The sequence below is a fragment of the Oncorhynchus kisutch genome, linkage group LG17 (genome assembly GCF_002021735.2).
Source record: "Oncorhynchus kisutch isolate 150728-3 linkage group LG17, Okis_V2, whole genome shotgun sequence".
NCBI classification, from domain to species: domain Eukaryota; kingdom Metazoa; phylum Chordata; class Actinopteri; order Salmoniformes; family Salmonidae; genus Oncorhynchus; species Oncorhynchus kisutch.
The window spans coordinates 82,817,732-82,829,876 of NC_034190.2; the positions used below are offsets into that span (position 1 = coordinate 82,817,732).

The 12,145-nt window shown below is 48.8% G+C and overlaps 1 protein-coding gene across 1 annotated transcript in view; it reads right to left on the minus strand.

The window, feature by feature from the left end:
* Positions 1-12,145, minus strand: part of LOC109885864 (laminin subunit alpha-5) — a 281,944-nt gene that overhangs the window by 66,928 nt on the left and 202,871 nt on the right. Inside the window, 6 exon segments of the mRNA XM_031793358.1 lie at positions 168-315; positions 1,934-2,148; positions 2,338-2,418; positions 5,064-5,194; positions 7,625-7,738; positions 8,552-8,782. Of these exon segments, the coding sequence (XP_031649218.1) occupies positions 168-315; positions 1,934-2,148; positions 2,338-2,418; positions 5,064-5,194; positions 7,625-7,738; positions 8,552-8,782 (920 nt within the window).

The following is a 12,145-nucleotide window of genomic DNA, read 5'->3' on the forward strand; positions in this document are numbered from 1 at the left end:
TTTCTGACGATAACTGAGTTCAGTACGTACCTGGTAGGGGTCCCAGTTTCTGACTATAACTGAGTTCAGTACGTACCTGGTAGGGGGTCCCAGTTTCTGACGATAACTGAGTTCAGTACGTAACCTGGTAGGGGTCCCAGTTTCTTGACGATAACTGAGTTCAGTACGTACCTGGTAGGGGTACCAGTTTCTGACGATAACTGAGTTCAGTACGTACCTGGCAGCGGTCACAGTTGTCGGTCACACCTTGTTTACATTGACATTGTCCTGTGTGACGGTCACATGAAGCTGTGCCACAGGGAGAGCAGTTGCATCCTGGGTAAATAAGAGAGAGATGGGGAGATAATTGCAGTGACGACTGACTGGAAAACCGTCTAACATCAGAGGAAGTGATTTGTTAACCCTTCGCATGTTATTAACGAGATTAAGACCTCGTTTTTATTACACTTCCTGGATTAAAGAGAAATACAATAACTGGGATTAGGCTAGAGATAGGCTATGTAAACTGGGATTAGGCTAGAGATAGGCTATGTAAACTGGGATTAGGCTAGAGAGGGTATGTAAACTGGGATTAGGCTAGAGATAGGCTATGTAAACTGGGATTAGGCTAGAGAGGGTATGTAAACTGGGATTAGGCTAGAGATAGGCTATGTAAACTGGGATTAGGCTAGAGAGGGTATGTAAACTGGGATTAGGCTAGAGAGGCTGTAAACTGGGATTAGGCTAGAGAGGGTATGTAAACTGGTATTAGGCTAGAGAGGGTATGTAAACTAGGATTAGGCTAGAGAGTCTGTAAACTGGGATTAGGCTAGAGAGGCTGTAAACTGGGATTAGGCTAGAGAGGCTATGTAAACTGGAATTAGGCTAGAGAGGCTATGTAAACTTGGATTAGGCTAGAGAGGCTGTAAACTGGGATTAGGCTACAGAGGCTATGTAAACTGGGAATAGGCTAGAGAGGGTATGTAAACTGAGATTAGGCTAGAGATGCTGTAAACTGGGATTAGGCTACAGAGGCTGTAAACTGGGATTAGGCTAGAGAGGCTGTAAACTGGGATTAGGCTAGAGAGGGTATGTAAACTGGGATTATGCTACAGAGGCTGTGTAAACTGGGATTAGGCTACAGAGGCTGTAAACTGGGATTAGGCTAGAGAGGGTATGTAAACTGGTATTAGGCTACAGAGGCTGTAAACTGGGATTAGGCTAGAGAGGGTATGTAAACTGGTATTAGGCTAGAGAGGGTATGTAAACTAGGATTAAGCTAGAGAGAGGCTATGTAAACTGGAATTAGGCTACAGAGGCTATGTAAACTGGGATTAGGGTAGAGAGGGCATGTAAACTGGGATTAGGCTAGAGAGGCTATGTAAACTTGGATTAGGCTAGAGAGGCTGTAAACTGGGATTAGGCTAGAGAGGCTATGTAAACTGGGAATAGGCTAGAGAGGGTATGTAAACTGGGATTAGGCTAGAGAGGGTATGTAAACAGGGATTAGGCTAGAGAGGCTATGTCAACTGGGATTAGGCTAGAGAGGGTATGGATGTGTGTGTGTGTGTGAGTGGATTTGTGTGTATGTGTGTTTGCGTGTGTATGTGTGTTTTCACGTGCATAAACACGTACAGACCTGTGTGTGTGTGTGTACATGCGTCTATGTGTGTGTGTGTACATGCGTCTGTGTGTGTGTGTGTACATGCGTCTGTGTGTTTGTGTGTGTATGTGTGTGTGTGTACATGCGTCTGTGTGTGTGTACATGCGTCTGTGTGTGTGTGTGTACATGCGTCTGTGTGTGTGTGTGTGTGCGTCTGTGTGTGTGTGTGTGCGCGTCTGTGTGTGCGCGCGCGTGTGTGCGCGCGTGTGTGTGCGCGCGTCTGTGTGCGCGTCTGTGTGTGCGCGCGCGCGCGTGTGTGTGTATTGTCCGACCGGGGCCGGTTGGTCTTACTGGTGCAGTTCCTGGCAGTGACGGCGTCACCGTAGAAACCGGGGCCGCAGATCTCACAGTGCGTCCCGGCGGTGTTGTGCATGCAGCTGTGACACTCGCCCGTCAGCCCGTCACAGTCGCTGAACAGCAGGTTGGGGTCCGTGTTGTCATGGCAATGGCAGGGCTGGCACGCGCTGCCAATAACCATGGGGTTGCCGTAGAAACCGGGAGCACACCTGAAGGAGGGTAGAGACAGAATGAGGAGGAGTCAGCGCGTGGATTGGACACAGGTGTGTTTGTTAAGGTCATCAAACAAACGAAGTATGAGACTTTTTTTCATAAAAACTGCTCTCTTCAGTGTTAGTTCAACATGGCAAGATTGTTATATTAGTAAAGCTGATTTCATCATTGAATGGACTACTGACCTTTGACACTGGGGTCCAGCGTAGCCAGGCATACACAGACACTGCATCCTGTTGAGTTTCTCCACACAGCCCACTGCAAAACTACACAGGAGAGAAGAGGTAGCAGCCAGTTTAGTCAGAGACACAAAACCAATCTACAGTTTCTCTACAATACGTAACAGCTGAGCAAAGAGAGGATCCAGGAGAGGAGAGGCTACTCATTTGTAGAAGGCCACCTGCAGAGGGTCAGTGGTAGAAAAGAGAAGAAGAGGAGAGGAGAGGAAAGGAGAGGTTACTGACTTGTTGGAGGACACCTGTAGAGGACAGGGGTAGGAAAGGAAAGGAGAGGAGAGGAGAGGAGAGGAGAGGCTACTCATTTGTTGAAGGCCACCTGCAGAGGGTCAGGGGTAGAAAAGAGAAGAAGAGGAGAGGAGAGGTTACTGACTTGTTGGAGGACACCTGCAGAGGGTCAGGGGTAGAAAAGAGAAGAAGAGGAGAGGAGAGGTTACTGACTTGTTGGAGGACACCTGCAGAGGGTCAGGGGTAGAAAAGAGAAGAAGAGGAGAGGTTACTGACTTGTTGGAGGACACCTGCAGAGGGTCAGGGGTAGAAAAGAGAAGAAGAGGAGAGGAGAGGCTACTCATTTGTTGAAGGCCACCTGCAGAGGGTCAGGGGTAGAAAAGAGAAGAAGAGGAGAGGAGAGGTTACTGACTTGTTGGAGGACACCTGCAGAGGGTCAGGGGTAGAAAAGAGAAGAAGAGGAGAGGAGAGGTTACTGACTTGTTGGAGGACACCTGCAGAGGGTCAGGGGTAGAAAAGAGAAGAAGAGGAGAGGAGAGGTTACTGACTTGTTGGAGGACACCTGCAGAGGGTCAGGGGTAGAAAAGAGAAGAAGAGGAGAGGAGAGGTTACTGACTTGTTGGAGGACACCTGCAGAGGGTCAGGGGTAGAAAAGAGAAGAAGAGGAGAGGAGAGGAAAGGAAAGGAGAGGAGAGGTTACTGACTTGTTGGAGGACACCTGTAGAGGACAGGGGTAGAAAAGAGAAGAAGAGGAGAGGAGAGGTTACTGACTTGTTGGAGGACACCTGTAGAGGACAGGGGTAGAAAAGAGAAGAAGAGGAGAGGAGAGGTTACTGACTTGTTGGAGGACACCTGCAGAGGGTCAGGGGTAGAAAAGAGAAGAAGAGGAGAGGAGAGGTTACTGACTTGTTGGAGGACACCTGCAGAGGGTCAGGGGTAAAAAAGAGAAGGAGAGGAGAGGAGAGGAAAGGAGAGGTTACTGACATGTTGGAGGACACCTGCAGAGGGTCAGGGGTAGAAAAGAGAAGAAGAGGAGAGGAGAGGTTACTGACTTGTTGGAGGACACCTGCAGAGGGTCAGGGGTAAAAAAGAGAAGGAGAGGAGAGGAGAGGAAAGGAGAGGTTACTGACATGTTGGAGGACACCTGCAGAGGGTCAGGGGTAGAAAAGAGAGGAAGAGGAGAAGAGAGGTTACTGACTTGTTGGAGGACACCTGCAGAGGGTCAGGGGTAAAAAAGAGAAGGAGAGGAGAGGAAAGGAAAGGAGAGGTTACTGACTTGTTGGAGGACACCTGTAGAGGAGGGGTAGAAAAGAGAAGGAGAGGAGAGGTTACTGACTTGTTGGAGGACACCTGCAGAGGGTCAGGGGTAGAAAAGAGAAGGAGAGGAGAGGAAAGGAGAGGTTACTGGCTTGTTGGAGGACACCTGCAGAGGGTCAGGGGTAGAAAAGAGAAGGAGAGGAGAGGTTACTGACTTGTTGGAGGACACCTGCAGAGGGTCAGGGTAGAAAAGAGAAGAAGAGGAGAGGAGAGGAAAGGAGAGGAGAGGAGAGGAGAGGAGAGGAGAGGAGAGGAGAGGTTACTGACTTGTTGGAGGACACCTGCAGAGGGTCAGGGGTAGAAAAGAGAAGGAGAGGAGAGGAAAGGAGAGGTTACTGACTTGTTGGAGGACACCTGCAGAGGGTCAGGGGTAAAAAAGAGAAGGAGAGGAGAGGAGAGGAAAGGAGAGGTTACTGACTTGTTGGAGGACACCTGTAGAGGACAGGGGTAGAAAAGAGAAGGAGATGGAGAGGTTACTGACTTGTTGGAGGACACCTGCAGAGGGTCAGGGGTAAAAAAGAGAAGGAGAGGAGAGGAGAGGAGAGGAAAGGAGAGGTTACTGACTTGTTGGAGGACACCTGTAGAGGACAGGGGTAGAAAAGAGAAGAAGAGGAGAGGAGAGGTTACTGACTTGTTGGAGGACACCTGCAGAGGGTCAGGGGTAAAAAAGAGAAGGAGAGGAGAGGAGAGGAAAGGAGAGGTTACTGACTTGTTGGAGGACACCTGTAGAGGACAGGGGTAGAAAGAGAAGAAGAGGAGAGGAGAGGTTACTGACTTGTTGGAGGACACCTGCAGAGGGTCAGGGGTAAAAAAGAGAAGGAGAGGAGAGGAGAGGAAAGGAGAGGTTACTGACTTGTTGGAGGACACCTGTAGAGGACAGGGGTAGAAAAGAGAAGAAGAGGAGAGGAGAGGTTACTGACTTGTTGGAGGACACCTGCAGAGGGTCAGGGGTAAAAAAGAGGAGAGGAGAGGAGAGGAAAGGAGAGGTTACTGACTTGTTGGAGGACACCTGTAGAGGACAGGGGTAGAAAAGAGAAGAAGAGGAGAGGAGAGGTTACTGACTTGTTGGAGGACACCTGCAGAGGGTCAGGGGTAGAAAAGAGAAGAAGAGGAGAGGAGAGGTTACTGACTTGTTGGAGGACACCTGCAGAGGACAGGGGCAGGTGTCACAGGAGAGGGATTGTCCATCTCGAGAGTTGTTTCCATGGAAACCACCTTGACATTTCTCACAGTGGTCTCCAGCCCTGTTGTGTTGACAGTTCTGAGAGAAACATCATATACATGATACACCCAACAGAACACAGACATTAAAACACAACGATTATTTTGATAATTTATATAAATTATTATTTGAGTCATAAACTTGGAGAACATCCCAATTTCAATTCCCAGAGGCAGTAGTTAAAAACAGTCTGTCAGCCATGATGATGTTTCCAGAGGTTATAGTGGTGTTATAGTACTGACTACAGTTATAGTGGTGTTATAGTACTGACTACAGTTATAGTGGTGTTATAGTACTGACTATAGTTATAGTGGTGTTATAGTACTGACTACAGTTATAGTGGTGTTATAGTACTGACTACAGTTATAGTGGTGTTATAGTACTGACTATAGTTATAGTGGTGTTATAGTACTGACTATAGTTATAGTGGTGTTATAGTACTGACTATAGTTATAGTGGTGTTATAGTACTGACTATAGTTATAGTGGTGTTATAGTACTGACTATAGTTATAGTGGTGTTATAGTATTGACTATAGTTATAGTGGTGTTATAGTACTGACTACAGTTATAGTGGTGTTATAGTACTGACTATAGTTATAGTGGTGTTATAGTACTGACTATAGTTATAGTGGTGTTATAGTACTGACTACAGTTATAGTGGTGTTATTGTACTGACTATAGTTATAGTGGTGTTATAGTATTGACTACAGTTATAGTACGGACTACAGTTATAGTGGTGTTATTGTACTGACTATAGTTATAGTGGTGTTATAGTACTGACTACAGTTATAGTATTGACTACAGTTATAGTACTGACTACAGTTATAGTGGTGTTATAGTACGGACTACAGTTATAGTACTGACTACAGTTATAGTGGTGTTATAGTACTGACTACAGTTATAGTGGTGTTATAGTACTGACTATAGTTATAGTGGTGTTATAGTACTGACTACAGTTATAGTGGTGTTATAGTACTGACTATAGTTATAGTGGTGTTATAGTACTGACTATAGTTATAGTGGTGTTATAGTACTGACTATAGTTATAGTGGTGTTATAGTACTGACTACAGTTATAGTGGTGACTACAGTTATAGTGGTGTTATAGTACTGACTACAGTTATAGTACTGACTACAGTTATAGTGGTGTTATAGTACTGACTACAGTTATAGTGGTGTTATTGTACTGACTATAGTTATAGTGGTGTTATAGTACTGACTATAGTTATAGTGGTGTTATAGTACTGACTACAGTTATAGTGGTGTTATAGTACTGACTACAGTTATAGTGGTGTTATAGTACTGACTACAGTTATAGTGGTGTTATTGTACTGACTATAGTTATAGTGGTGTTATAGTACTGACTACAGTTATAGTGGTGTTATTGTACTGACTATAGTTATAGTGGTGTTATAGTACTGGCTACAGTTATAGTATTGACTACAGTTATAGTACTGACTACAGTTATAGTGGTGTTTAGTACTGACTACAGTTATAGTACTGACTACAGTTATAGTGGTGTTATTGTACTGACTACAGTTATAGTGGTGTTATAGTACTGACTACAGTTATAGTGGTGTTATTGTACTGACTATAGTTATAGTGGTGTTATAGTACTGACTACAGTTATAGTATTGACTACAGTTATAGTACTGACTACAGTTATAGTGGTGTTATAGTACTGACTACAGTTATAGTGGTGTTATTGTACTGACTATAGTTATAGTGGTGTTATAGTACTGACTACAGTTATAGTATTGACTACAGTTATAGTACTGACTACAGTTATAGTGGTGTTTAGTACTGACTACAGTTATAGTACTGACTACAGTTATAGTGGTGTTTAGTACTGACTATAATTCAGCTGGAAAACCAAAATATTTTTAATTTGACCCCCTTTCTCCCCAATTTCGTAGTATCTAATTAGTTGTAGTTATTATCTTGTCTCATCGCTACAACTCCCGTACGGGCTCGGGAGAGACGAAGGTCGAGAGCCATGTGTCCTCCGATACACAACCCAACCAAGCCGCACTGCTTCTTTACACAGCGTGCATCCAACCCGGAAGCCAGCCGCACCAATGTGTCGGAGGAAACACAGTGCACCTGGCGACCTGGTCAGCATGCACTGCGCCCCAGCCCGCCACAGGAGTCGCTCGTGCACGATGAGACAAGGATATCCCTACCGGCCAACCCTAACCTGGACGACACTAGGCCAATTGTGCGTCGCCCCATGGACCTCCCGGTCGCGGCCGGCTGCGACAGAGCCTGGGCTCGAACCCGAGTCTCTGGTGGCACAGCCTAAATATTAATGTCATTAATATTTAATTGCAAAGAGATGAGAGTCTGCAACTTCCATTGTGATACAACTTCCTGATCCATCCAGGAGTAACCTATGAATTACATTTTGCATTTTTTGTTTGCGATTGATGTAAACAATCTTTGTGATTGGTATAAACAAGCAGCACTCACTTCACAGACTCCAGACCCGTCCAGACACTGGTCAGAGTGACCATTACAGTTGCAGGGAACACACTTCCCCAGGAACAGACCTTTAGTGTCTCTGTAGTACCCTGGAGAACATTGCTGGAGAGGGGGAGGATGGGGAGAAGAGGGAGAAGATGAGAGGGAGAGAAGGGGGAGAGAGAAGGTGAGGGAGAGAGAGAAGGTGAGGGAGAGCAGAGAGAGAGAGAAGGTGAGGGAGAGAGAGAAGGTTAGGGAGAGCAGAGAGAAAGAGAAGGTGAGGGAGAGAGAGAAGGTGAGGGAGAGCAGGGGGAGAGATAGAAGGTGAGGGAGAGCAGGGAGAGAGATAGAAGGTGAGACAGAGATTCTGACTTGATTCCTATCTGCACAAATCTGTGGACATACAGTGGGGCAAAAAAGTATTTAGTCAGCCACCAATTGTGCAAGTTCTCCCACTTAAAAAGATGAGAGAGGCCTGTAATGTTCATCATAGGTACACTTCAACTATGACAGACAAAATGAGAAAAAAATCCAGAAAATCACATTGTAGGATTTTTAATGAATTTATTTGCAAATTATGGTGGAAAATAAGTATTTGGTCAATAACAAAAGTTTATTAGATTAGATTAGATCAGATTATTTATTAGACTCCTGACAGGAGTCTCCCTGGTAGTTAGCGGGACAGAGACAGATCTCTACGTTGTTGGGGGTTAGTAACATACTAATAACCTAGTAATAACACTAACCTGACAGGAGTCTCCCTGGTAGTTAGCGGGACAGAGACAGATCTCTACGTTGTTGGGGGTTAGTAACATACTAATAACCTAGTAATAACACTAACCTGACAGGAGTCTCCCTGGTAGTTAGCAGGACAGAGACAGATCTCTACGTTGTTGGGGGTTAGTAACATACTAATAACCTAGTAATAACACTAACCTGACAGGAGTCTCCCTGGTAGTTAGCGGGACAGAGGCAGATCTCTACGTTGTTGGCCTGTCGCCCCGTGGACAGGGTCTGTGCTCCCTCCAGCACAGCCCCGCGTAGCGACACAGTGTGGGCAGACTGGGAGTGGAGAGCTCTGATCTGGAGAGACTCTAACTTCACCAGAACCATCATCAGTTCCTCTCTAGACACCACGTTACCCGTCCGGGCGTGGCGGAAACTTCCCTGGGGGGGGGGGGGTAAAAAGAGAAATGGGGGTGAAAGTAGGCATGGGTATTATGATGTCTGTGGCAGGTAGCCTAGTGGTTAGATTGTAGGGACGGCAGGTAGCCTAGTGGTTAGAGGGTAGGGGCGGCAGGTAGCCTAGTGGTTAGAGGGTAGGGGCGGCAGGTAGCCTAGTGGTTAGAGAAGGTAGCCTAGTGGTTAGAGGGTAGGGGCGGCAGGTAGTCTAGTGGTTAGAGTGTAGGGGCGGCAGGTAGCCTAGTGGTTAGAGGGTAGGGGCGGCAGGTAACCTAGTGGTTAGAGTGTAGGGGCGGCAGGTAGCCTAGTGGTTAGAGGGTAGGGGCGGCAGGTAGCCTAGTGGTTAGGGGGTAGGAGCGGCAGGTAGCCTAGTGGTTAGAGGGTAGGGGCGGCAGGTAGCCTAGTGGTTAGAGAAGGTAGCCTAGTGGTTAGAGAAGGTAGCCTAGTGGTTAGAGCGTTGGACGAGTAACCTAAAAGTTGCTAGATCAAATCCCCGAGCTGACAAGGTCAAATCTGTCGTTCTGCCCCTGAACAAGGCAGTTAACCCACTGTTCCTAGGCCGTCATTGAAAATAAGAATTTGTTCTTAACTGACTCGATAGTTAAAGGACCGAATACTGCAGTTAGAATGAAAAGAGATATTTTGATGGAAATAGAGATTTAAACAGAATGAAAAGAGATATTTTGATGGAAATACAGACTTCAAGTCAGTGTCCCTCCTCCACCATGTGGACTATCCCCAGGTGGTCAGTGTCCCTCCTCCACCATGTGGACTATCCCCAGGTGGTCAGTGTCCCTCCCCCATCATGTGGACTATCCCCAGGTGGTCAGTGTCCCTCCTCCATCATGTGGACTATCCCCAGGTGGTCAGTGTCCCTCCTCCACCATGTGAACTATCCCCAGGTGGTCAGTGTCCCTCCTCCACCATGTGGACTATCCCCAGGTGGTCAGTGTCCCTCCTCCATCATGTGGACTATCCCCAGGTGGTCAGTGTCCCTCCTCCACCATGTGAACTATCCCCAGGTGGTCAGTGTCCCTCCTCCACCATGTGGACTATCCCCAGGTGGTCAGTGTCCCTCCTCTACCGTGTGGACTATCCCCAGGTGGTCAGGTCAGTGTCCCTCCTCCACCATGTGGACTATCCCCAGGTGGTCAGGTCAGTGTCCCTCCTCTACCATGCGGACTATCCCCAGGTGGTCAGTGTCCCTCCTCCACCATGTGGACTATCCCCAGGTGGTCAGTGTCCCTCCTCCACCATGTGGACTATCCCCAGGTGGTCAGGTCAGTGTCCCTCCTCTACCATGTGGACTATCCCCAGGTGGTCAGTGTCCCTCCTCCACCATGTGGACTATCCCCAGGTGGTCAGTCTACCTCCTCCACCATGTGGACTATCCCCAGGTGGTCAGTGTCCCTCCTCCACCATGTGGACTATCCCCAGGTGGTCAGGTCAGTGTCCCTCCTCTACCATGTGGACTATCCCCAGGTGGTCAGTGTCCCTCCTCCACCATGTGGACTATCCCCAGGTGGTCAGTGTCCCTCCTCCACCATGTGGACTATCCCCAGGTGGTCAGGTCAGTGTCCCTTCTCTACCATGTGGACAATCCCCAGGTGGTCAGTGTTCCTCCTCCACCATGTGGACTATCCCCAGGTGGTCAGTGTCCCTCCTCCACCATGTGGACTATCCCCAGGTGGTCAGTGTCCCTCCTCCACCATGTGGACTATCCCCAGGTGGTCAGTGTACCTCCTCCACCATGTGGACTATCCCCCAGGTGGTCAGTGTCCCTCCTCCACCATGTGGACTATCCCCAGGTGGTCAGTGTACCTCTACCATGTGGACTATCCCCAGGTGGTCAGTATCCCTCCTCCACCATGTGGACTATCCCCTGGTGGTCAGTGTCCCTCCTCCACCATGTGGACTATCCCCAGGTGGTCAGGTCAGTGTACCTCCTCTACCATGTGGACTATCCCCAGGTGGTCAGTGTCCCTCCTCCACCATGTGGACTATCCCCAGGTGGTCAGTGTCCTACCTCTACCATGTGGACTATCCCCAGGTGGTCAGTGTCCTACCTCTACCATGTGGACTATCCCCAGGTGGTCAGTGTACCTCCTCCACCATGTGGACTATCCCCAGGTGGTCAGTGTCCCTCCTCCACCATGTGGACTATCCCCAGGTGGTCAGTGTCCCTCCTCCACCATGTGGACTATCCCCAGGTGGTCAGTGTACCTCCTCCACCATGTGGACTATCCCCCAGGTGGTCAGGTCAGTGTCCCTCCTCCACCATGTGGACTATCCCCAGGTGGTCAGGTCAGTGTCCCTCCTCTACCATGTGGACTATCCCCAGGTGGTCAGTGTTCCTCCTCCACCATGTGGACTATCCCCAGGTGGTCAGTGTCCCTCCTCCACCATGTGGACCATCCCCAGGTGGTCAGTGTCCCTCCTCCACCATGTGGACTATCCCCAGGTGGTCAGTGTCCTACCTCTACCATGTGGACTATCCCCAGGTGGTCAGTGTACCTCCTCCACCATGTGGACTATCCCCAGGTGGTCAGTGTCCCTCCTCCACCATGTGGACTATCCCCAGGTGGTCAGTGTTCCTCCTCCACCATGTGGACTATCCCCAGGTGGTCAGGTCAGTGTACCTCCTCTACCATGTGGACTATCCCCAGGTGGTCAGTGTCCCTCCTCCACCATGTGGACTATCCCCAGGTGGTCAGTGTCCTACCTCTACCATGTGGACTATCCCCAGGTGGTCAGTGTACCTCCTCCACCATGTGGACTATCCCCAGGTGGTCAGTGTCCCTCCTCCACCATGTGGACTATCCCCAGGTGGTCAGTGTCCCTCCTCTACCATGTGGACTATCCCCAGGTGGTCAGGTCAGTGTCCCTCCTCCACCATGTGGACTATCCCCAGGTGGTCAGTGTACCTCCTCTACCATGTGGACTATCCCCAGGTGGTCAGTGTCCCTCCTCCACCATGTGGACTATCCCCAGGTGGTCAGGTCAGTGTCCCTCCTCCACCATGTGGACTATCCCAAGGTGGTCAGTGTCCCTCCTCCACCATGTGGACTATCCCCAGGTGGTCAGGTCAGTGTCCCTCCTCCACCATGTGGACTATCCCCAGGTGGTCAGTGTACCTCCTCCACCATGTGGACTATCCCAAGGTGGTCAGGTCAGTGTACCTCCTCTACCATGTGGACTATCCCCAGGTGGTCAGTGTCCCTCCTCCACCATATGGACTATCCCCAGGTGGTCAGTGTACCTCCTCCACCATGTGGACTATCCCCAGGTGGTCAGTGTCCCTCCTCCACCATGTGGACTATCCCCAGGTGGTCAGTGTCCCTCCTCCAA